General features: G+C 42.8%; 1 protein-coding gene across 2 annotated transcripts in view; it reads left to right on the forward strand.

The window, feature by feature from the left end:
• The first annotated feature begins 1,012 nt into the window (after window positions 1–1,012).
• casp8ap2 (caspase 8 associated protein 2) overlaps window positions 1,013–22,452 on the forward strand; it is a 44,080-nt gene continuing 22,640 nt past the window's right edge. Inside the window, exons 1-5 of one of the 2 annotated variants that reach the window (XM_048531148.2) lie at window positions 1,013–1,188; window positions 13,702–13,793; window positions 17,980–18,069; window positions 20,375–20,475; window positions 21,791–21,865. In XM_048531148.2, coding sequence (XP_048387105.2) covers window positions 13,724–13,793; window positions 17,980–18,069; window positions 20,375–20,475; window positions 21,791–21,865 — 336 coding nt within the window. In that variant the 5' untranslated portion in view covers window positions 1,013–1,188; window positions 13,702–13,723. The remainder of the gene's footprint in view (window positions 1,189–13,701; window positions 13,794–17,979; window positions 18,070–20,374; window positions 20,476–21,790; window positions 21,866–22,452) is intronic. The other variant, XM_059645287.1, reaches the window with a different exon arrangement.

A 22,452-nucleotide genomic window follows, 5' to 3' on the forward strand; every position in this document is an offset into this window, starting at 1 on the left:
TTGATAAGACATTATAAACTAGGGCTGTATTCTTTCAGACATGCAGGAACAGAGAGACCAAGCTATGCATGAATCATTAAAGGTGGCAAGACAGATGGAGAGCAATGAATAAAACATATACCAGACACCGGTTAGACTTAAGCTGGAAAGTTGTGTATAGTTCTGGGCCCCATACTTTAGAAAAGGTAATAAATAGGTCTGGTCCGGCTTGGGATTCCTTGTGGCAGCTTTGGTGTTGGGTTTCCTTAACCTCAGGAGTCCAGGAGGTATGAACTGAACTAAGATGGACTGTCTTAAATTTTTCATTTTTTACATTAAAATGGTGTTACAGTATGGTGACTTAAACAGTTTTGAAAAATACAAGTGACAATAAGTTAATATTCTATTCTATCCTAAGAAATTAACAAGAATAGTTTCAGGGATAAGGATCTTCAGTACTGGGATAAGACTGAAGAAGATGAAATGGCCTTGGAGAGGAGAAGACTAAGAAGAGATTTGATAGAAATTTTCAAAATCATGAGGAGTCTAGACAGAGTAGATGGTGAGAAACTGTACTCATTGATAAACGGATCAAGAACCAGCAGTCATAAATTTGAAGAAAAAAATGGGAGAGGGCATTAGATAATTTTAAATAGAAACAATGTTCAAGCTTATTGGAAGAGGCAGGAAATTGACACTGATTCAAAACGCTCAGAGCCAGTGCAGACACAATTTTCAACAAACGCATCTATATACATAAAACAATGGCTAATTTTAGGGTCTTAATGGGCATCGAGACAGAGCAACGTTTCAATTCAAATTAAAATATAGCCCTTGCACCTCGCGCGTAAAAAAACTGATAAAGCTTCAGATTGAAGCGATTCTGCTAACGGTCTCTCTCCAATTCGGGACACTGCTGCTGCCTTTCCAAGGCCTGGCCAACACTTCGCTTGCAGCGGTAGGGCCAGCCTGGAGATGTCGCTGCGGCCGGAGGGCTGTGTGCTCCGCTGTAGTGGTGGGGGTTTGTGGGAAGACGGCGGGCAAAAGAGGTGGACGGAGGCCCCCGGGCGGAAAGTGGAAGGCGCGCGGGCAGCCTCGCTCTCATCTCCCGGGCCAGAGGGGTGCGAGGCTGAGTGGCAGGCGGCTGAGAGTGATCTGGGATCCGGGACAGGAGACTGGCACTGGCAACGGCAACCTCGACAGGCCGCGGTGAGGAAAAAAAAATCTCTGACCCTCTATTTATTTGCTGTGGGAACGTGCGTGTGTTTGGTTGTGGCCCGAATGTCTGAGAAAAATAACAAACTCCTAGAGAACCAGTATTTCCCACCCCCAGCACTAATGCATCCCTGTATTGTACTGTGTGCGTCCCTTCTCTAATATATAACCGCAGCTTGAGGGTTGTCTACTCCATAACTGCAACATGGATAAATCAAAACTTTGCGTTTGTGTTTTCTTCGGGTTCTGTGTATTTGCCGTGCTCACCGAGAGGGTTTTCCTGGTCTGTAGTTGGATTTGTATTTTTTTTCTCACCTATCTCCTCTCTTGGCATTTAGGTTTACGCATTAAGTCCAATGTTGGCCCTTCACTGTCCTCCTCGGGTATGTGCAGCCAAGCTCCAGAAGCTCCGATATTTAATATTTAGCAGCAGGAACCGTAAACTAATTTAACTCCTTGGTGCGATGTTTGTGCTGATTGGCAAAATGGCACACAATGGAAATCATATCATGGAGATCTAGGCTCTTCCATGTTTGCACAGCTCAATGCCCATCTGCTGCACCAAGCTCTTGTCTACTGAGACATCTGGAAAATGACCTCAATACCTTGTACTGTAGATATAGAAGGGCACCTTTTCAAAGTATGGCCAATAAATGATGATTGTTCTTTGTAATCTGTGTTGTTATCACAATGTGAGGATACTGACTTCAGTAGAGGGATACTGACTTCAGTAGAGGGCAAGTAAAAGTGTTTACAGGTGTGTGTGTAGGTTGGAGTGTACAGCTCATGGCGTTTGAACCGTTGAACATTCTAAGTATGTTAAATCTGAATACTCTTTATGATATGGTTCCACATAATCAGTACAAGCTCAGCAGAAGAATAATGATTGTGCAGTTAAGTTTAAGGGATGGGAGTTTGACAGGTGACTTAAAAAGTAAATTTTGTTGAGCTAGTTAGCCAAGGACAAGATGGATTGTTTTCAGCAAAACACGTGTTTGAGGGGTATAAATGAGTATTCTTTGCTCACAAAAACAGAAACTGCTGAAAAAGCTCAGAAAATCTGGCAATATCTGTGAAGAAAAATCAGAGATATTGTTTCTGGACTGGTGACCCTTTCTCAGTCTCTGATTTCTCTTCACAGATGCTGCCAGAGCTGCTGAGCTTTTCGAGCAATTTCTGTCGTTTGTTTCTGATTTGCAGCATCTGCACTTCTTTCAGAATTCATTGAGTATTACATGTTATTTATTGATCTTGGTGCCAATCATCTGGGCACTGTGTAATGAAGAGGCATGAAGAAAAGCTAAAAAAGTGTTCACATTTAATTTATACTCAGCATCCTGTGCATTGTACTCTGCATATGAAGCATGATGTCTGGATGTGCACTTGGATGGATAAGTAATTCAAGAGGGACCTGGGTAAATGTTTACTCTGAAATTTAGATTGCTTAAACAACAATTATAAGCATTGAAGCAAAGTGAATATACCATAGTAGTCCTATCTGAATATCACTGTCACTTGAGGGTTTGGATGGGCTTAGCAGGTGGGCAAAAACATGGCTGATCGAATACAAAATGTAAGATTATCCACTCTGATAGGAGGAGCGTATGTGCAGTGTATTTCTTATATGGTAAGAGGTTGAAAAGTGTAGATGTACAAAGAGGTCTGGCTGTCATTGTTGATGGTTCATTGAAGGCAAATTTGTACATCCAGCAAGGTGTTGGAAAGGCTAGTGGAACGTTAGCTTTTATCATGAGGTTTTGAGGACAGGAGTAGTGAAATCTTACTGTGTGAGAGAGCTTGGTTAGTTAGACTTGGAGTACCATGTTTAAGTTTATTGTCTTCACCTCAGAAAAGATAATTGCCACAGAGGGATTGCAACAGAGGTTTAATCAACTTGTTCTCAGGGTGGCTAGACTGTCTTATGAAGAGAGATTGGGCAAAATGGGCCTGCATTGTTTACAGTTTTGAAGAATTTGAGATGATCTTATTGAAATACAAAACATTTAATGTGTTTCACTGGGTACATACAGGCAGATGTTTCACCTGTTTGGAAAACTTAAAACCAGGCCCCAATTTAAAATTTAAGGGGTTTCATTCAGCACTAAGGTGCAGAGAATTTACTTTATTCAGGGTTATGAGTCTTTGGAACTGCTTACACCTGAGGACAGTGGAAACTTGGTCTCTGAATAAGTTTAAAGGAGAGCTTCATAAATTTTTGATTACCAACAGCACAAAGGATTATGAGAATGTCATGGGTAAAAGGCATTGAAGTGTTCCATCAGATATGATTGTATTAAATGGTGGAGCAGACTTGATAGGCTGAATGGCCTACACCTGTTCCTTCATTTTCCAGATTTTCAGGTCAGGAAGATACCTTTAGTATTTCTAATTTACGTTCAATGATTTGGATTTTTTTTTAAATAAAGTAGTCCATATGACTAGTCGCATCTGAAGGGAATGCTAAATATGGATGAAATTGTAAAATGTGTGGGGGGAGAACTGATAAATTTATTGCCAATAAGTGTGGGAGAACTGACAGAAATTCATTGCCAGTAAGTGTAAATATGTAGGCAAGAGGGAATGCGTCAAACATTCTCCACATACAGTGCGGGAATAGTTTAAAATTTTAAGAAAGAGACCAATGAGTTTTATGACTTAATGCTCTGAGTCTTAAATCTAGTATTATAATGTTATGTGGCTGAAACAATGGAATGTAATTTGTAGATGTGCTCAAATTGTACAAACATCTAGAATGTAATTGTAGAGTCTTTTTGACAAGATACAAGCAAAATATTTGAATGGAGCAATGGTAGATTAATGCCACTATTAATCTTGCATATCCTCCAGTGTTATACTTCAGTACTGCTACTCGTGGAGACAAAGTTGAAAGCTGTTGGAATGTTCAATGTAATGCTATCCTTGGTGCTAAAAAGTAGTCCAACAAGGGAGGTGCAGAATAGCAAGGATGTTGTTACGGACGATTTGGTTTGTTAAGTAGACAGAACCTTCTAGAGAAAAAAAATACATGACTAAGATGAAAACAAAAATTAAATCTGTCTAAATTGACACCAAGGATTTGGATAACATAGATTACAAATGCCCAAGTCGAGATGAGGTGCATCCCAGGCTGCTCTAGGGGGCAAGGGAGAAAATTACAGGACCCTGACACAAATTTCTTTAAAAGCCGTCCTCCACAGGGAAGATGCCAGAGGACAGCTAATGTGGTTCCACGTTAAGAGAATGGTGGTAGTGATAGACCTGGAATTATAGACCAGTGCGTCTAATATCAGTGATAGGGAAACTATTGGAGAAGATAGTGAATGAGAAAATTCAATTCCATTTAGAGAGGCAATGTTTGATCAGGGATAGTCAGCATGGCGTTGTCAGGGGAAGTCAAACCTGACAAACCTAGTGGAAAATTTCAAGGAGTTGACCAACTGTTTGGATGGGCAGTTGATGTAGTTTGTATGGATTTCAGCAAGGCCTTTGACAAGGCCCCAAGTGGGAAGTTGATAAAGAAAGTAAAAGCTCAAAGTTTTTGGGAAGATTTGTAGCTTGGGTTGTGGATGAGGTTGTATACCTGCTTGCCGAGCCAGTGGATTTGGTTGCAAATGTTTCATCACCCTGCTTGGTAACATTGTCAGTGCGCTTCCAGTGAAGCTTCGGTGTTTTGTCCTGCTTGATATTTATATGTCTCGGTTTTCTGGGGTTGTCGGTATTATTTCCGGTTTTGTTTCTTGATGGTTTGTACACAGTGTCTAATTCAGTGTGTTCGTTGATGGAGTTCTGGTTGGAATATCAGGCTTCCAGGAATTTCCCGGCATGCCTCTGTTTGGCTTGTGCGACTATGGATTTGTTGTCCAGTAGAATTTGCATGTCTCGTTGTCTGTATGCAGTGAGACAAGTGAGAATTGGTCGTATCTCATGGTTAGTTGATGTTCACTCATCCATATAGTTAGTTTACCTCCGGTTCTTGGGGTGCTTGTCCACAGATACTCGAAAGTGGCAGGACAGGTTATAGAGTGGTTAAGAAGGCCTATGAAATACTTGCCTCCGTCAGTAATGACATAGATTATAAGAGTAGGGAGATGATCTTGGAGCCATACAGAACTTTGGGAAGGTCACAGCTAGATTTCTGTGCCCAGTTCTGGCCATCACATTACAGGAAGGATGCAATTGCACCCATACAAAGCAGGTTTGCCAGGATCATGACTGGAATGAAGCATTTTGGCTATAAAGAGAGGCTGAATAAGCTCAGGCTGTTTTCTTTGGAACAGAGAAGACAAGGAAAGGATCTGATTAAGGCATGTAAGATCATGACGGTCAAGGACAGAGTGAATGGAAAGCTTCGGTTCCCCTTAGTAAAGGATCGATAACCAGGGGCCTTAATTTTAAAATGACAGGGAAGGGATTTAGAGCAGATTTGAGAGAGAAAAAATGGTTCACTCAGAGGGTCCAAGATAATAAAGTGTGAAGCTGGATGAACACAGTAGGCCAAGCAGTATCTCAGGAGCACAAAAGCTGACGTTTCGGGCCTAGACCCTTCATCAGAGAGGGGGATGGAGTGAGGGTTCTGGAATAAATAGGGAGAGAGGGGGAGGCAGACCGAAGATGGAGAGAAAAAGAAGATAGGTGGAGAGGAGAGTATAGGTGGGGAGGTAGGGAGGGGATAGGTCAGTCCAGGGAAGACGGACAGGTCAAGGAGGTGGGATGAGGTTAGTAGGTAGGAATTGGGGGTGTGGCTTGAGATGGGACGAAGGGATGGGTGAGAGGAAGAACAGGTTAGGGAGGCAGAGACAGGTTGGACTGGTTTTGGGCTGCAGTGGGGGGAGTGGACAAACTGGGCTGGTTTAGGGATGCAGTGGGGGAAGGGGAGACTTTGAAGCTGGTGAAGTCCACATTGATACCATTGGGCTGCAGGGTTCCCAAGCGGAATATGAGTTGCTGTTCCTGCAACCTTTGGGTGACATCCTTGTGACACTGCAGGAGGCCCATGACTGACATGTCGTTGAAAGAATGGGAGGGGGAGTTAAAATGGTTCGCGACTGGGAGGTGCAGTTGTTTATTGCGAACCGAGCAGACGTGTTCTGCAACGCGGTCCCCAAGCCTCCGCTTGGTTTCCCTGATGTAGAGGAAGGCAGACATTGTGGTGTTGGAAAAATGTCTCGGGTGGTGGGGTCAGATTGTAGATGGCGGAAGTGTCGGAGGATGATGCGTTGTATCCAGAGGTTGGTGGGGTGGTGTGTGAAAACGAGGGGGATCCTCTTGGGGCGGTTTTGGCGGGGGCGGGGTGTGAGGGATGTGTTGCGGGAAATGCGGGAGACGTGGTCAAGGGCATTCTCAACCACTGCGGGGGAGAAGTTGCTGTCCTTGAAGAAATTGGACATCTGGCATGTGCGGGAGTGGAATGCCTCATTGTGGGAGCAGATGCGGCAGAGGCGGAGGAATTGGGAATAGGGGATGGAATTTTTGCAGGAGGGTGGGTGGGAGGAGGTGTATTCTAGGTAGCTGTGGGAGTCAGTGGGCTTGAAATGGACATCAGTTTCTAGCTGGTTACCTGAGATGGAGATTAAGAGGTCCAGGAAGGTGAGGGATGTGTTGGAGATGGCCCAGGTGAACTTGAGATTGGGGTGGAAGGTGTTGGTGAAGAGGATGAAATGTTCGAGCCCCTCTGGGGAGCAAAGAGGGTGGAAGAATTCTGGAGTGCACTGCCTGGGAGGTAGGAAACCTCAACCTTTTCAAGTATTTTGATGAGGACTTAAAATGTTACAACACTCAAGAGTATGGATCTAGTGCAGTAAAGTCAGACTGGCTTAGGTAATATATTTTTGGCAGTACAACCTGATCCAACTTGATGGGCCAAATGGCCTCTTTTTACTCTGATACTAAATGGAAGGAACTTGAGCAAGAAACAGGCAAGCAAATTCATTATTCCTTTTCTTTTACTCAATTTATTATTTTAAATGAAATCAAATACCCGAAAGAAGGGATTTAGGTGGAAGGAATGAAGTTTCCTACTGCAAGTTCTGTATTCTCATATGCAGAATGTAAAAAGCTAAACAAAAGAAGAAATAGGAATTGAGTCAGAATAGATGGTTAAAATGAGAATAGAGGAACATGTCCTCAATAGTGATCATAACAGAAACATCCAAAGTAATCAGCACAATGTAAGACAAAGATCAAAGTAATAGAGACGACGAATTGGTGGGGCTGGATGAACACAGCAGGCCAAGCAGCATCTTAGGAGCACAAAAACTGATGTTTCGGGCCTAGACTCTTCATCAGAAAAAGAATAAAGCTAATTTTGAGGGAACTAGAATGGACCTAGCAGAGTTACGCTGTGAGGGAAAAAATATCTGGCATTAGAACGGCAGTGGGAAAAATACTAAAATGATCAGTCGAACTTCAGAGAAACGTATTATACTACAGACACGAGTAATGAAAAGTTGTGGATGAATGAGATAAACTTAGTAATGGAAAATATGTTGCTTTCTTGAACCACTATAGTTCATGTTGTGTAGATGCACCCACGGTGCTGTTAGGTAGCTATTTCCAAGGTTTATAGCCTAGTGACATTATAAGAATAGTGGTAGAGTTTGAAGCCAGCTAGATGTTTGGTTGGAAGGGAACTTGCAAATGGTGCAGTTGGCATGAATCTGCTGTTTTCCTTCCAGGTGGTAGAAGTGATATGTTTGGAAGTTGCCAGCAATGCCTTGGTGAGCGGCTGCAGTTATCTTATAAATGTTGTACACAGCCACCACTCTGTGTGGCAAAAGAAAAAGCTTAAAGTGGTAGATGAGTGCCGATCAAGCAGGTTGCTTTGTTCTGCCTTTTAAGTTGTATTGCACTCATTCACGCAAGTGGAGTATTTTCTATCATAATGTTGGCTTGTCCCTGGTAGATGATTGGGAGAAAGAAGTGAGTTAATTGCCTCAGAGTTTCCAGCCTCTGATATGCTCTTAGTCATAGACATCTACAGTACAGAAAAAGGCCATTTGGCCCATAATACCACTACTGGTCAGATACAACCACCACCTAACTATTCTAAGATAATAAAATGTGAGGCTGGATGAACACAGCAGGCCCAGCAGCATCTCAGGACCACAAAAGCTGACGTTTCGGGCCTAGACCCTTCATCAGAGAGGGGGATGGGGTGAGGGTTCTGGAATAAATAGGGAGAGAGGGGGAGGCAGACCAAAGATGGAGAGAAAAGAAGACAGGTGGAGAGGAGAGTGTAGGTGGGGAGGTAGTGAGGGGACAGGTCAGTCCAGGGAAGACGGACAGGTCAAGGAGGTGGGATGAGGTTAGTAGGTAGGAGATGGGGGTGCGGCTTGGGGTGGGAGGAAGGGATGGGTGAGAGGAAGAACAGGTTAGGGAGGCAGAGACAGGCTGGACTGGTTTTGGGATGCAGTGGGTGGGGGGGGGGAAGAGCTGGGCTGGTTGTGTGGTGCAGTGGGGGGAGGGGACGAACTGGTCTGGTTTTGGGATGCGGTGGGGGAAGGGGAGATTTTGAAGCTCAAAGTCCACATTGATACCATTGGGCTGCAGGGTTCCCAAGCGGAATATGAGTTGCTGTTCCTGCAACCTTCGGGTGGCAACATTGTGGCACTGCAGGAGGCCCATGATGGACATGTCGTCTAAAGAATGGGAGGGGGAGTGGAAATGGTTCGCAACTGGGAGGTGCAGTTGTTTATTGCGAACTGAGCGGAGGTGTTCTGCAAAGCAGTCCCCAAGCCTCTGCTTGGTTTCTCCAATGTAGAGGAAGCCACACCGGGTACAATGGATACAGTATACCACATTGGCAGATGTGCAGGTGAACCTCTGCTTAATATGGAATGTCATCTTGGGGCCTGGGATGGGGTGAGGGAGGAGGTGTGGGGGCAAGTGGAGCATTTCCTGCGGTTGCAGGGGAAGGTGCCGGGTGTGGTGGGGTTGGAGGGCAGTGTGGAGCGAACAAGGGAGTCACGGAGAGAGTGGTCTGTCTGGAAAGCAGACAAGGGTGGTGATGGAAAAATGTCTTGGATGGTGGGGTCGGATTGTAGATGGCGGAAGTGTCAAAGGATGATGCGTTGTATCCGGAGGTTGGTGGGGTGGTGTGTGAGAACGAGGGGGATCCGATACAGTCATTGACACCACCCACGCCCTCCACCTCCTCCAGAACTTCCAATTCCCTGGCCCCCAACACCTCATTTTCACCATGGACGTCCAGTCCCTGTACACCTGTATTCTGCATGCAGATGGCCTCGAGGCCCTCCGCTTCTTCCTGTCCCGCAGGCCCGACCAGTCTCCCTCCGCCGACACCCTCATCCGCCTAGCCGAACTCGTCCTCACCCTTAACAACTTCTCTTTCGATTCCTCCCTCTTCCTACAGACAAAGGGGGTGGCCATGGGCACCCGCATGGGCCCCAGCTATGCCTGCCTCTTTGTAGGTTACGTGGAACAGTCCCTCTTCTGCACCTACACAGGCCCCAAACCCCACCTCTTCCTCTGTTACATTGATGACCGTATCGGCGCTGCCTGTTGCTCCCCAGAGGAGCTCGAACAGTTCATCCACGTCACCAACACCTTCCACCCCAACCTTCAGTTCACCTGGGCCATCTCCAGCACATCCCTCACCTTCCTGGACCTCTCGGTCTCCATCTCAGGCAACCAGCTTGTAACTGATGTCCATTTCAAGCCCACTGACTCCCACAGCTACCTAGAATACACCTCCTCCCACCCACCCTCCTGCAAAAATTCCATCCCCTATTCCCAATTCCTCCGCCTCTGCCGCATCTGCTCCCACGATGAGGCATTCCACTCCCGCACATCGCAGACGCCCAATTTCTTCAAGGACTGCAACTTTCCCCCCACAATGGTCGAGAACGCCCTTGACTGCGTCTCCCGCATTTCCTGCCATGCATCCCTCACACCCCGCCCCCGCCACAACCGTCCAAAGAGGATCCCCCTCGTTCTCTCACACCACCCCACCAACCTCCGGATACAACGCATCATCCTTCGCTTCCGCCATCTACAATCCGACCCCACCATCCAAGACATTTTTCCATCCCCACCCTTGTCTGCTTTCCGGAGAGACCACTCTCTCTGTGACTCCCTTGTTCGCTCCACACTGCCCTCCAACCCCACCACACCCGGCACCTTCCCCTGCAACCGCAGGAAATGCTCCACTTGCCCCCACACCTCCTCCCTCACCCCTATCCCAGGCCCCAAGATGACTTTCTGTATTAAGCAGAGGTTCACCTGCACATCTGCCAATGTGGTATACGGTATCCATTGTACCTGGTGTGGCTTCCTCTACATTGGGGAAACCAAGCAGAGGCTTGGGGACTGCTTTGCAGAACAACACCGCACAGTTCGCAATAAACAACTGCACCTCCCAGTCGCAAACCATTTCCACTCCCCCTCCCATTCTTTAGATGACATGTCCATCCTGGGCCTCCTGCAGTGCCACAATGAAGCCACCTGAAGGTTGCAGGAACAGCAACTCATATTCCGCTTGGGAACCCTGCAGCCCAATGGTATCAATGTGGACTTCACCAGCTTCAAAATCTCCCCTTCCCCCACCGCATCCCAAAACCAGTCCAGTTCATCCCCTCCCCCCACTGCACCACACAACCAGCCCAGCTCTTCCCCCCCCCCCCACCCAAAGCATCCCAAAACCAGTCCAGCCTGTCTCTGCCTCCCTAACCTGTTCTTCCTCTCACCCATCCCTTCCTCCCACCCCAAGCTGCACCTCCATCTCCTACCTACTAACCTCATCCCACCTCCTTGACCTGTCCGTCTTCCCTGGACTGACCTATCCCCTCCCTACCTCCCCACCTATACTCTCCTCTCCACTTATCTTCTTTTCTCTCCATCTTTGGTCCGCCTCCCCCTCTCTCCCTATTTATTCCAGAACCCTCACCCCATCCCCCTCTCTGATGAAGGGTCTAGGCCCGAAACGTCAGCTTTTGTGCTCCTGAGATGCTGCTGGGCCTGCTGTGTTCATCCAGCCTCACATTTTATTATCTTGGATTCTCCAGCATCTGCAGTTCCCATTATCACCTAACTATTCTAATCCCAGTTTCCAGCAGCTGGCCCATAGCCTTGTATGCCTTGGCACCACAGCTGCACATCTAAATACTTAAGTAGCATCAGCGTTTGTGCCTGTACCATCCTTACACGTAATGGGTTTCAGTTTCCCACCACCCTCTTACTCACCTGTCCTCTAAACCTTCTGCCACTTCTGCCAACATGGAACATCACAGCACAGTACAGGCCCTTTGGCCCTCGATGTTATGCCGACCTGTCATACCGATCTGAACCCCGTCTAACCTACCCTATTCCATCTACGTCCATATGCTTATCCAATGACAACTTAAATGTACCTAAATTTGTCAAATCTACTATCGCTGCAGGCAAAGCATTCCATTCCCTTACTACTCTCGTAGAACATAGAACATTTTAAATGTGTCCTGCTGGTCATTGGTCCCTCTAAGGAAAAAAGGTTTCTTCCTGTCTGCTTGATCTAATCTCCTCATAATTTAGCCACACTAGCCTCAGTATTTATATAGCTAGTTCAGTTTCTGGGCATGGTAACTTCAGGATTTTGATAGGGGATTGGTCAATGGTGCTGTCAAAAGGACAGCAGTTAGATTCTCTTGTTTGAAATCATCATTGCTTGACACTTGTGTGGCACAGCAGTTACTTGCTACTAATTGACCCAAGCCTGAACTCTGACTGGATCTGACTGTAAATGGAGTACTTCAGTTTTTGCCAAGTAGCGAAAGGTGCTGAACGTTGTGCAATCGTCAACAAGTTCACTTTCTGATAAAGAGAGGGACATTGAAGGAGCTGAAGATGGTCAGTCTAAGGACACTACCCTGAGTGACTTGTCCTGGGACTGAGATGATTTGTCACCAGCAGCCACAACCAACTTCCTTTTATTAGGTTAGATTCCAACCAGCAGAAAATTTCCCCCGATTTTCATTTGACTCAAGTTTTGAAGGCACAGTACTTAGTTAGCACAGTTGATTGTTGTTTTGATTTTAAGGGCTGTCACTCTTCCAATATTTCTGAAGTTTTTGTTTTTGTTAATGTTTGAATTAAGGCTTAAGACTTGTGCAGCTTAAATGTTATTTGCCTCAAATCAGCTGAAACCAGATCAAGTGGTGAGTGGGCCTGATGGAGCCCAAAGTGAGTGTCAGTGAGCAGGCAATGTAAGCTCAGTTGGCTGGATAGCTTGTTTGTGATGCAGAGTGATGCCAACAGCATGGGTCCAGTTCCACACTGGCTGAGGCTACTATGAAGAACTCTCTTTCTTTTTCGACGTTGCCCCTCACCTGAGGGATGATGACTCTCTGGTTAAATGTCCACCAGTTGTCTCTCTGTAATGATACAGAAACCCTGTGGTCCGGTACGACTGTGGTGTCCTTACCTTTCCTTACCTTTATTGCAGAACAAGTGCTGCCTGACAGCACTGTTGATGACCCCTTCCGTCACTTTACTGACAACCAAGTGTAGTCTGTGACAGGAATTAGTCAGATAGGATTTGTCTTGCTTTTTGATGAGGACCAACCTCGGCAGTTTTCCATTCTGCCAAGTAGATGCCAGTGTTTTCACTGCTGGATCAGCTTGGACTGCTTTGAATGAGAGTTGCTGGACATGATCGCGTGCCGTTTGTGTCTGATTGCTACATCTCAGGACAAATTGTATTAAGGCTGTGTTCATTGATTGTGATATTTTGGGAAATTCTGCTGGCATGGAAGTAGATCTTTTCTTTAGCAAATCTGCAATGACTAACTAACTCCCTTTAAAACAAAGCTATCAATGCTTCAAGATATCTAAGTATAGCGTGTGAAACAAATAATTGTGCTTATCATGCAATGAGACTTGCTGTAATTTAAACTGTAGATGTACTTTTCATACAGTAGAATACTTCACCATGTGGAAGTCGGTAGGAAGTTGTGAACATTGGAAAAAAAGATTAATTATCTGGGATTTGTTATCTTGACTCATTTTGGTTTGGTGTCCGGAGAGTTTTTCTTTCGAAGCAAGCCAAAAGTAGTTTATCCATAGTTGCAGGTATTTTCAACTTGTAATATAAGAATTGATTGGATTTCAATAGAATTTTTACTAGTCAGCAACGTACATTTCATACAAAATATACTTTGAAGTTAGTGTTTGTGTTTTGTTCATTGTATTGAGATTTTTGAAATAATCTGAAGGTGACAATGGCTCTGAAATATCTTAAATGTACAATCTCCATAATAACTATTTTAAAATTACTCAATGCATTATTTCAATATCAATTAGGGTATTTTGTCAAAGAAAGTATATTTAAGCATGTGTAGCTGAAAAATGCAATAAAACTTGACCAATGAAACTCGACAACCAGGGAAGTTCAGCAGACTTGACAGAGATCTTTATCTGTTATTGAGCCAGGTGCTGTTTTGCTAATATGCACTAATAAAGTTAAAGTGCTGATCCAACCAATACTTGATGACTATAAATCTTGACTTCATTTAGATGGAGAATTTCTGATGACATCATGGAGAATGACAGTGGAAGCAGCCACATGGATTACCTTTATGGTGACCTGTTGCAACAGGACAGCTTAGGTAAGAAACAACATAAATTCTTAATGCCAGTGTATCACAAACTTCAACTGTTGAGCATATGGCTGCAATTTTAGCACAAGTACCCTGTCTGTGATTTCCAGTTTCCACTATGTCAATCTCAGTTACTTGCAGCAGTGTGCTCTCCAGATGTAATTTGACATGGAAAGTTGCCTACGCTAGTGTTTCTATACAGAAACACGGGTAGGGCATTCAACACCTGCTCCATTCAGTAAGATCATGGCTGATCTGTGGCCAAATTCCATGTACCTGCCTTCAGCCCATTATCTATTAAATTTTTAAGTAAAAGATATTATCCAGCTCAGATTTAAAATTAACAACTGATTTTTACAACCACTGCCATTTGTGGAACAAATTTCTTTCCGCCACTTTTTGTGTGGGAATGCTTCCTAAAATCTCTCCTAATTCTCAGACTTTGCCACTAATTCAACACTGCCCAACCAGAAGAAATAGTTAGCTTTATCTAATATGTCTTTTCCTGTTATCATCTTGAAGAATTCAATGAGATCACCCCTGAATGTTCTAAATCCTGCAGCCTTCCTCAAAATATTGTGACGGGGACTATTAATTATTTTCTGGCCTTAATGTCGAAGTATAATCCTCAGCTCACTTAGAATCTCACAATTGGAGATCTTCTAATGATAAAGTCTGAAGTGCCCTGCAGTATGTTAACCATAAAGCATGTAAAGAAATGATCAATAATTCAAGAAGACACACAAATCCCAAATAGTGTTGAATAAAATTCTCATGATGAGGTAGTGAAAGTAGATAGATAATATTTTCAATTTAAACTGTAGCTGTACCTTTGGTTCCGCTGTGTGGGGAAAGTATACATAAAATCTCAAAGATAGATGTATGTTGTGAAGACATGATATTTTCTTGGTGTGGGTGGGTAAAGAAGATGGTGAGGCTGTGCATCCCCAGAAATTTGTTTCCTTTTGTGCTTTTTGGTGTTTTTTGAGCTTTCTGAAGCCCACACTAAATATAAACAAGGATTTAACGTTTGCCTCTTACTAAAAATAATTTTGCTAGTTGGGTATTGATTATCTTTCTTTACACCAGAAAATTTCTTGTACTTATTTTGTAGTGAATTAGAGTTTTGTGTTATACAATGAAAGTTGTTAGGGTTGCTCATTTAATCAAATAATCCAAGTTCTATTTATTGTGTTAATGGTATACAAATAGTTGTTGTACAGCACTTACTCAAGTTTAGCATTGGGCAATGTGATAAATAATTCTGAGTGTATAAAGAATTACACTGATGCCCAATTTAGAATTGTCCCTCGACTTGCAGTGTACTACTCTTATGCATACTGTAAGCTGGATATATTAATACATATTCCCATGTACTTTGCAGGCACATGGAACATGCATACACACTGCATCAGTTTCAACTCAGCAACACCGGTGACTGCATTCTGTGGGGACTGTCCTGAGAAATAGATCGATCGATCGATCGATCAACCTGCTGGGTTTAACATTTTACAAAGCTTGGCAGTTAACTGTCAGTCATTGTCTAACTGGTGCATTCTCCATGGCCTTGCCTCTAAAATCAGAGTTCACTTGCCAACCAATCAGCACTCCTCTCATACCATATAACTGCTATATTCCCTTGCACTGGTGTTTCTTGTGAATTGTCTGAATGAGTGACAATGTCTTTTTCAGCAGTGGTGCTTCATGGATCAAATTTCATGTCCAATATTATGAGTACATTGTAAATGTGTTTTCTTACACTTAATTGTTTTTCTCTAAACAGTTTGTAGTTGGGAATATAGAACAAAGATGTACCAATTTGAGTTAAATGTTAATTTAGTGGTACTGGGGAAGGTGGACTGGGCTTAAGGGCCTTCAACTCAGCTGCTTTGGGGAAGCTTTAGCAGAACTGAGCTGGGCATTTGGAGTTTGGCAACATATTTTGGGTTGAGGGATGGTTGAAGGAGGGTGCTGGTTTGTCATCAGAGAGGATGTGGATCTAATGTGAGGTGATGGTTGTTATCACAAGTCTGAGCACGAGTTTGTGCACGCTTCCTCAATTTATAATGTATAGTTTGGTATTTTGCAGTTAGTTCTGGGAAATTTATTTGAAACCAAAACACTGTGGGTGCTGGAAATCCGAAGTCAAATCACAAAATACTCGTTAATACTCCACACATCTGGCAGCATGAATGTGGAGAGAGAATGGAGTTAATATTTCTGACTTTTGATCAGAATGGGAGAAAGTTTGGAACTGTAACAGGTTTTGAACAAGCGAGAAGATGGAAAGATAAACCAAAGAGCAGTCTTACGGTAGGTCTGGAGAGGCAGGAGAGCTAAAATTATGAAAGGTTTCATGGTGCCCACTTCCGTACCCCTCTTTCTGGTGCACTGATACTGTTAACTACCCACCCTAATGTTGAACATTATGTCAACCTTGGCCTTCACAAAATCAGTCTCTGACTCTTTGCTTCCTTGCCTTGTCTATTCTGGCTCCGTTTCTTTTGTTAGGTTTTCAATTTTTAAAAAAAAGTGATTTAGAAAATAAATCTGTTCAGAAATCTTTATTATACACTCCTGGAACAAGTGGAACTGTAAATATTGACTGTAGATCCATTGACTCCCTGTTTCTGTGTTTCCTTCTTCCTCTTTCCTTGTAGGATGCTGTTCCATCCTCAAGTATCTCCATCGCCATTGCATTTTTTTTTTCAGACAATGTAAATATCCCTACTTATGCTTTGAATATGCGTTCCTTTTTCCTGAACAGTGGATTAGAACATAGAACATTACAGCACAGTACAGGCCCTTCGGCCCTCGATGTTGTGCCGACCTGTCGTACCGATCTCAAGCCCATCTAACCTACGCTATTCCATGTACATCCATATGCTTGTCCATTGATGACTTAAATGTACTTAAAGTTGGCAAATCTACTACTGTTGCAGACAAAGCGTTCCATTCCTTTACTACTCTGAGTAAGGAGACCAGCTCTGACATCTGTCCTATATCTTTCATCCCTCAATTTAAAGCTATTCCCCCTCGTGCTTGCTGTCACCATCCTAGGAAAAAGGCTCTCCCTATCCACCCTATCTAACCCTCTGATTATTTTATATGTCTCAATTAAGTCACCTCTCAACCTTCTTCTCTCGAACGAAAACAGCCTCAAGTTCCTCAGCCTTTCCTCGTAAGACCTTCCCTCCATACCAGGCAACATCCTAGTAAATCTCCTGTGCACCCTTTCTAAAGCTTTCACATGCTTCTATAATGCGGTGACCAGAACTGAACGCAATACTCCAAGTGCGGCCGCACCAGAGTTTTGTACAGCGTCGGTATAACCTCTTGGTTCCGGAACTCGATCCCTCTATTAATAAAAGCTAAAACACTGTATGCCTTCTTAACAGCCCTGTCAACCTGGGTGGCAACTTTCGAGGATTCTCTTCTCCCTGCCTCCAATGTGATCAATGGGGTCCTGAACCATGTCTTCTCTGTTTCACCATCTCCCCACCCTCTCAATACCATAGTAGGAATTCTGTGTTTTTAACTTTAACCCCACCGAGCTACATGTTCGTGGATAATCCTGTAGAGTGAATGCTGCAATCCTCCTCTTTCTGCTTTAGCATTCCGAAACCGTGCAAGCACCGTTGAATAAACCAATTACCCTTTTACCGCCTTTAATATTGAAAGTTCTGTTCACGTCTCCCAATTACACTCTCTTTCACCTTGTACCAAGGAATCTGCTGTTATTTAAACTAGTCTGCATTTTGCCCTTTTTATCCATCCCTCCACACTCCCCCTGTGAATTTATCAAAACCTGCCATATTTCCAACTGTTTCCCTGTTCTGATGAAACATGCTGGGACTAAAATTTAATTCTGTTTCTTTGCACAAATGCTGCCTGACCTGAGCATTTTTCTGTTTTTCTTTATGGAGATATCTATGTTTGTCTGTCTGTAGCATTGTATGTTTTTTTCCATCCCGACTGTCTTTCTGTCTCTTAGCAGCTCTCTCTCATTTTTGCCCTTATTTGTTATGTTCCTCCCTCTGATAACTGAGCAGTTTGTTCTTTTTTTGCATTTCATTCCCTGTATGACACATGGTTCCAGGGCTGCAAAGTAATGAGTTCAATTTCAATTTTCTCATTTGTGTGCTTTTAATCATTTTTGAAGTATTTGTTGGCTTTCTCTTTGTGCATATTGTAGTTTCCCCAGTGAAGACTGACAATGAAAACTCTGTAGATATCTATGATGGCCTGGACACAGACTATCAAGGAGGTGAACAGTCTGCATCACGTATGTTAAAAATAGTAACATTCACTACGTTTCAAAACATTTCAATGCTTACAGGTCGTAGTGTTGATGCAAAAAGTGCCCTGCAACCCCCACCCCACCTCTACTGGTTTTCACAGCTGCATGCTGAGAGAATGGCTTCTCATTTTGGCTGTGCTTAAACATTAGGGAAAAAGGCCAGCATATTTCAGTGCAGTAGATTACTATCACTCGTAAGTTTGGATACTTCTGTCACACATTGCACAATGTATATATCTGGGCCATGAATCAATAAGCTAAGTCCTAAAATAATAGCACTTGTCAAACGCCACAGGTGGTCATCTACTTCACGTTTGAGTTAGAATTTGTAGTATGCACTTCCACCTTACAAACTGTGTAAGTGATTAGTTTGAAGGTGTTTTAAAAGAATCTATTAGCACCGTATCCGTTAATGGTAGTTTGACTTGGCTGCAATGAATTGAGAACAAATGGATCATGATGCCTCTACAGTTCCAAGGAAAACTGCAATCAGCAACCTGTCCCTCTCTACTGGTTCTGTGTTGACAAGGACAGATAGCCTTTAACGTCAGCATTAAATATAGTGCAGGTCTTGACATCATCAAAATCGAATAGGTATAAGCACAAGGCAATATAATAAGTTTTCAGCATTTGGGGGTTAATGAAATTTCCAAAAAATGTTGGTTGTCAACTTCTGGCCATCAATCCCTAAGATTCCTCCAAATATCAGCTCTGAGATTTTTTTTTTCAGGAAGAACCCGTTTTTTGAAGAGCTTCCATTCTTTCTCACCCCTTTTATTTATTGCATAGAAAGAATATTTCTCATAAAAGAGCTCATAAACCTCAAGAAACGAATGAACCGCTAAGTGTGAAGAGAGTAAAAATAACTACGCTAATTAATTGTACTTTGGTGTGAATTGATTCAAAAAAGTGGAAGTGCTTGGAGAATGATGAGTAGATTTCAGCCTTCCAAATATTGAGGTTTGTGAAATCTTCTGAGATGGGTCAAAGGGAAAATAACAACTACTGTGGAGGGGAATGGCAAAGAGAAGTGTTGGGTAAAGGAAGGAGCAGAATTCGAAGTTATTCGAAAAGGCTGTCATTAGCTGAAGAAATTGATCCTGCAAAACTTCCAAATACAAGTTCTAACAATAATGTAATACTGAAACCAAAGCAAGTAGGAAGGGAGAGGAGACTATAAACTGAGTCTTCAGAGACGGGGTGGGGAACAGTAATCATTGGTGCTGTCTTATGTTATTTGTGAGACTTATCAGGACCACTAATGAATTGCGATGCAGCTGATAAGTTAGGTACTTGATGATGCTTTTCACATGCCCATTCTGATGAATTTACAGTCTGGTTACGTTTCTTGTATTCTGTCTTCTACAAAAACCTAGGAAAGAAGCTAACAGATATCAATTTACATTGTCATTATTGTACAAGCTAAAATTTAATAAAAGTTCGATAAAACGCCTAAACCAATATAAAGCCCATAAAATCTCTTGAAACACTAACTGCTTGTGAGGACAGTTGCTGGAAATTGTTATTGTGTGGGTGGAGTCTGCATGAGTAATACACAAGGTTTTTTTGTAAGCCTCGTGTGGCAGAACGTGCAATTGGTTTTGTAGGTTGATAACTTGCAAATCAATACCTGGTTCTAACCATAAGCTTGAGCCAGTGGCTGTTTTTTGCCTTCAGTCTGGAGTTCATTGCTTTGGAAATTGAGTGTATGATCTGGGAAAGCACCTGGATCCAATATTGAGGGAGAACATTGCTCATAGACCTTTGTTTTGTTTTATTTTGAATCCTAATGCTTCCTAAATGCTCAGGTGTGTAAGTAGGATACCCCATTTCAAGTCAAAGGGGAATCAAAACATCCATGTGGTGTCCTGGACCATATTTTTCTTTCAACTGCCATCAAGATTTCACTTATATAATTTGCTGGTAATAAGACTCTGCACTGAAAATGACAGCTGTGTATCCTTCTGAAGAACATTGATAATGCTTCAGAAGTGATATACTGTTTGTCAAATGCTTTGGGATTTCCTGAGGCCATGAAAGGCACTATTCAAATACAAGTCCTTTTGTTCTAATCTTGACTTAACAGTGTAAGTACAGAATATTTTGCCTGTTGCTTCTTGCATGCTATCTGAAGGTCAAATTTAAAGGAAAGTTTCTTGAGGTTTAGCATCAGTTAGATTTATATTTGTAGATGTCTGTTATGCCTTGAAGATCTTTTGAAAAGAAAATAACCCTTTTATTCCTGTAATTGATCTATGAATTTGTTATGAAGTTATATTTTTTATTGCAGTTGACACTACAGGAAAGGGTAAATCTGCTAAAGATTGTTTTGATCTATATGAGGAAATCCTCACTGAAGAGAGAACTGCAAACGAAATCTCATTGAAAGAGGTACATGTTTGGTTATAGCACCATTTGACCTGGATAAGGCCATCTAATGAAAAGAGCAAAGGCAGATTGGCGATGTAAAAAGATCAGTTGGGCTACAAAGCCTATCCCTTGCTGCCACCTTCTAAATGCTACTTAGCTGCTAAATGTACAAGTAACACAAACAAAGTTGCTGGAAAAGCTCAGCAGGTCTGGCAGCATCTGTGGAGGTGAAAACAGTTAACCTTTCGGATCCGGTGACCCTTCCTCAGAACTGACGGTGGCTGGGAAAACGTCAGTTAACGTGCAGAAAATAGGGAGGTGGGTGGTTTCTGGAGTAAACGATAGGATAGAGCCCAAAGAGAGAGAGAAAAAGATAGTTGGCCAGACAAACCGAGTTGCTAACGATCAGGCTAGGAGGGTGAATAGTTGTTAATGGGGACTGATAGTGACTAAGTTAAGAACTATTCACCCTCCCAGCCTGATCGTTAGCAACTCCTTGTCTAGCCAACTGTCTTTCTCTCTCTTTGGCCTCTATCCTATCGTTTACTCCCTATCCCACCCACCTCCCTATTTTCTGCATCTAAACTGACATTTTCAGCCACCATCAGTTCTGAGGAAGGGTCACCAGACCCGAAACGTCAACTGTTTTCTCCTCCACACATGCTGCCAGACCTGCTGAGCTTTTCCAGCAACTTTGTTTTTGTTCCTAATTTACAGCATCTGCAGTTCTTTTGGCTTTTAAATGTACAAATAAGCTGTTTGCTGGAATCAGGGTCAATTTATTTGAGCATCAACCAAAAATGTTGTCAGGATCACCAACCCAATCAGTTTTGAAAACTTGTTCCAGCCATTGTTACTTGTGTTAATGTCAAAATAAATACAACCTCACAATCAGCTGTATGATGTGTAAAAAGCTCATCTTCAGCAGTAGTGAAGATTGAATCAAAGTAGCCTTTTATGTCTTTGCTATATCATAGAGGTCAATTTTAGTCTCTCCTGAGGTACTGTTCGCTGTACAGATTTATTGGACCTCTGAATCCTCATTTTGGCTTTTCAAAAGATAAAATTCTTTCAAAGCTACTGACTGTTTTCTTCTCCAGTCTCACGAGGGCTGTCATTGTAGCATCTCGCGGCTATCTTCTAGAGCTGAAAACCCAGTCACTTTGTCATACAAACTTTTTTCTCAAACCAGTATCGGAAAGCAGTATTTCTGTTTGTTCTGATCTGTCCTTGCACGTATCCCGTTTAGAAATATGATCTTCAAGAATGTAAGTGATCAATGAAAAGATGAGCCTTTGAGCAGACATCTCAGTACCGCTTACTTTTATTTTGACAGTTTCAGGAAAAGTTCATTGAAAGAGAAAGAAAAGTTGAAGAGTTATTGAAAAAACTGCATGAAGTACAAATCCAGGTAATTGATGAACGTTATCAACCCATTTGTTTCATGATGATGATCATAAATTTCACAGTTTTTGCTTGTTATTTTGGAAGGTGGGACAATATGACTCGAGACAAAAGAAAACTTCAGTCACTTTCTGTGATATTTGATCATTTTCATATTTTGAAACTCGTTGATGTTGGTCCCTTGTTCCACCCTTCTGTGTGAGCATCTAACTTCAGTATTCAAAGACTTTCTGGAAATCTTTCTCATCTAGTTTGAGTGTGTGGACCGTATGGGGAAGAATGCATTTATTGCTTGTCATTAATTTTTCCTGAGATGATGAGGGTTGGCCTTGAAATGCTTGTGAAGATAATGTTCTCACAACAGTGTTGTATTGAGAATTCTAGGATTTTGACCCAGTTGCAATAAAGGAACAATATGCATCCCAAAAAAGAAGACATTTGGCATAATATATTATGCAATCATTGCATAATATAGGTGTTGCTGTCCTTAACAGTAGAGGTTTCTAGACAGTGAGTTACTGCAGTGCATCATTCACATGTGTGCTGTAGCACAGTAAACTGGACTTAATTATTGATGTCAAAACCAGTAGATAA

The sequence above is a fragment of the Stegostoma tigrinum genome, chromosome 4 (assembly GCF_030684315.1).
Source record: "Stegostoma tigrinum isolate sSteTig4 chromosome 4, sSteTig4.hap1, whole genome shotgun sequence".
Taxonomy (NCBI): domain Eukaryota; kingdom Metazoa; phylum Chordata; class Chondrichthyes; order Orectolobiformes; family Stegostomatidae; genus Stegostoma; species Stegostoma tigrinum.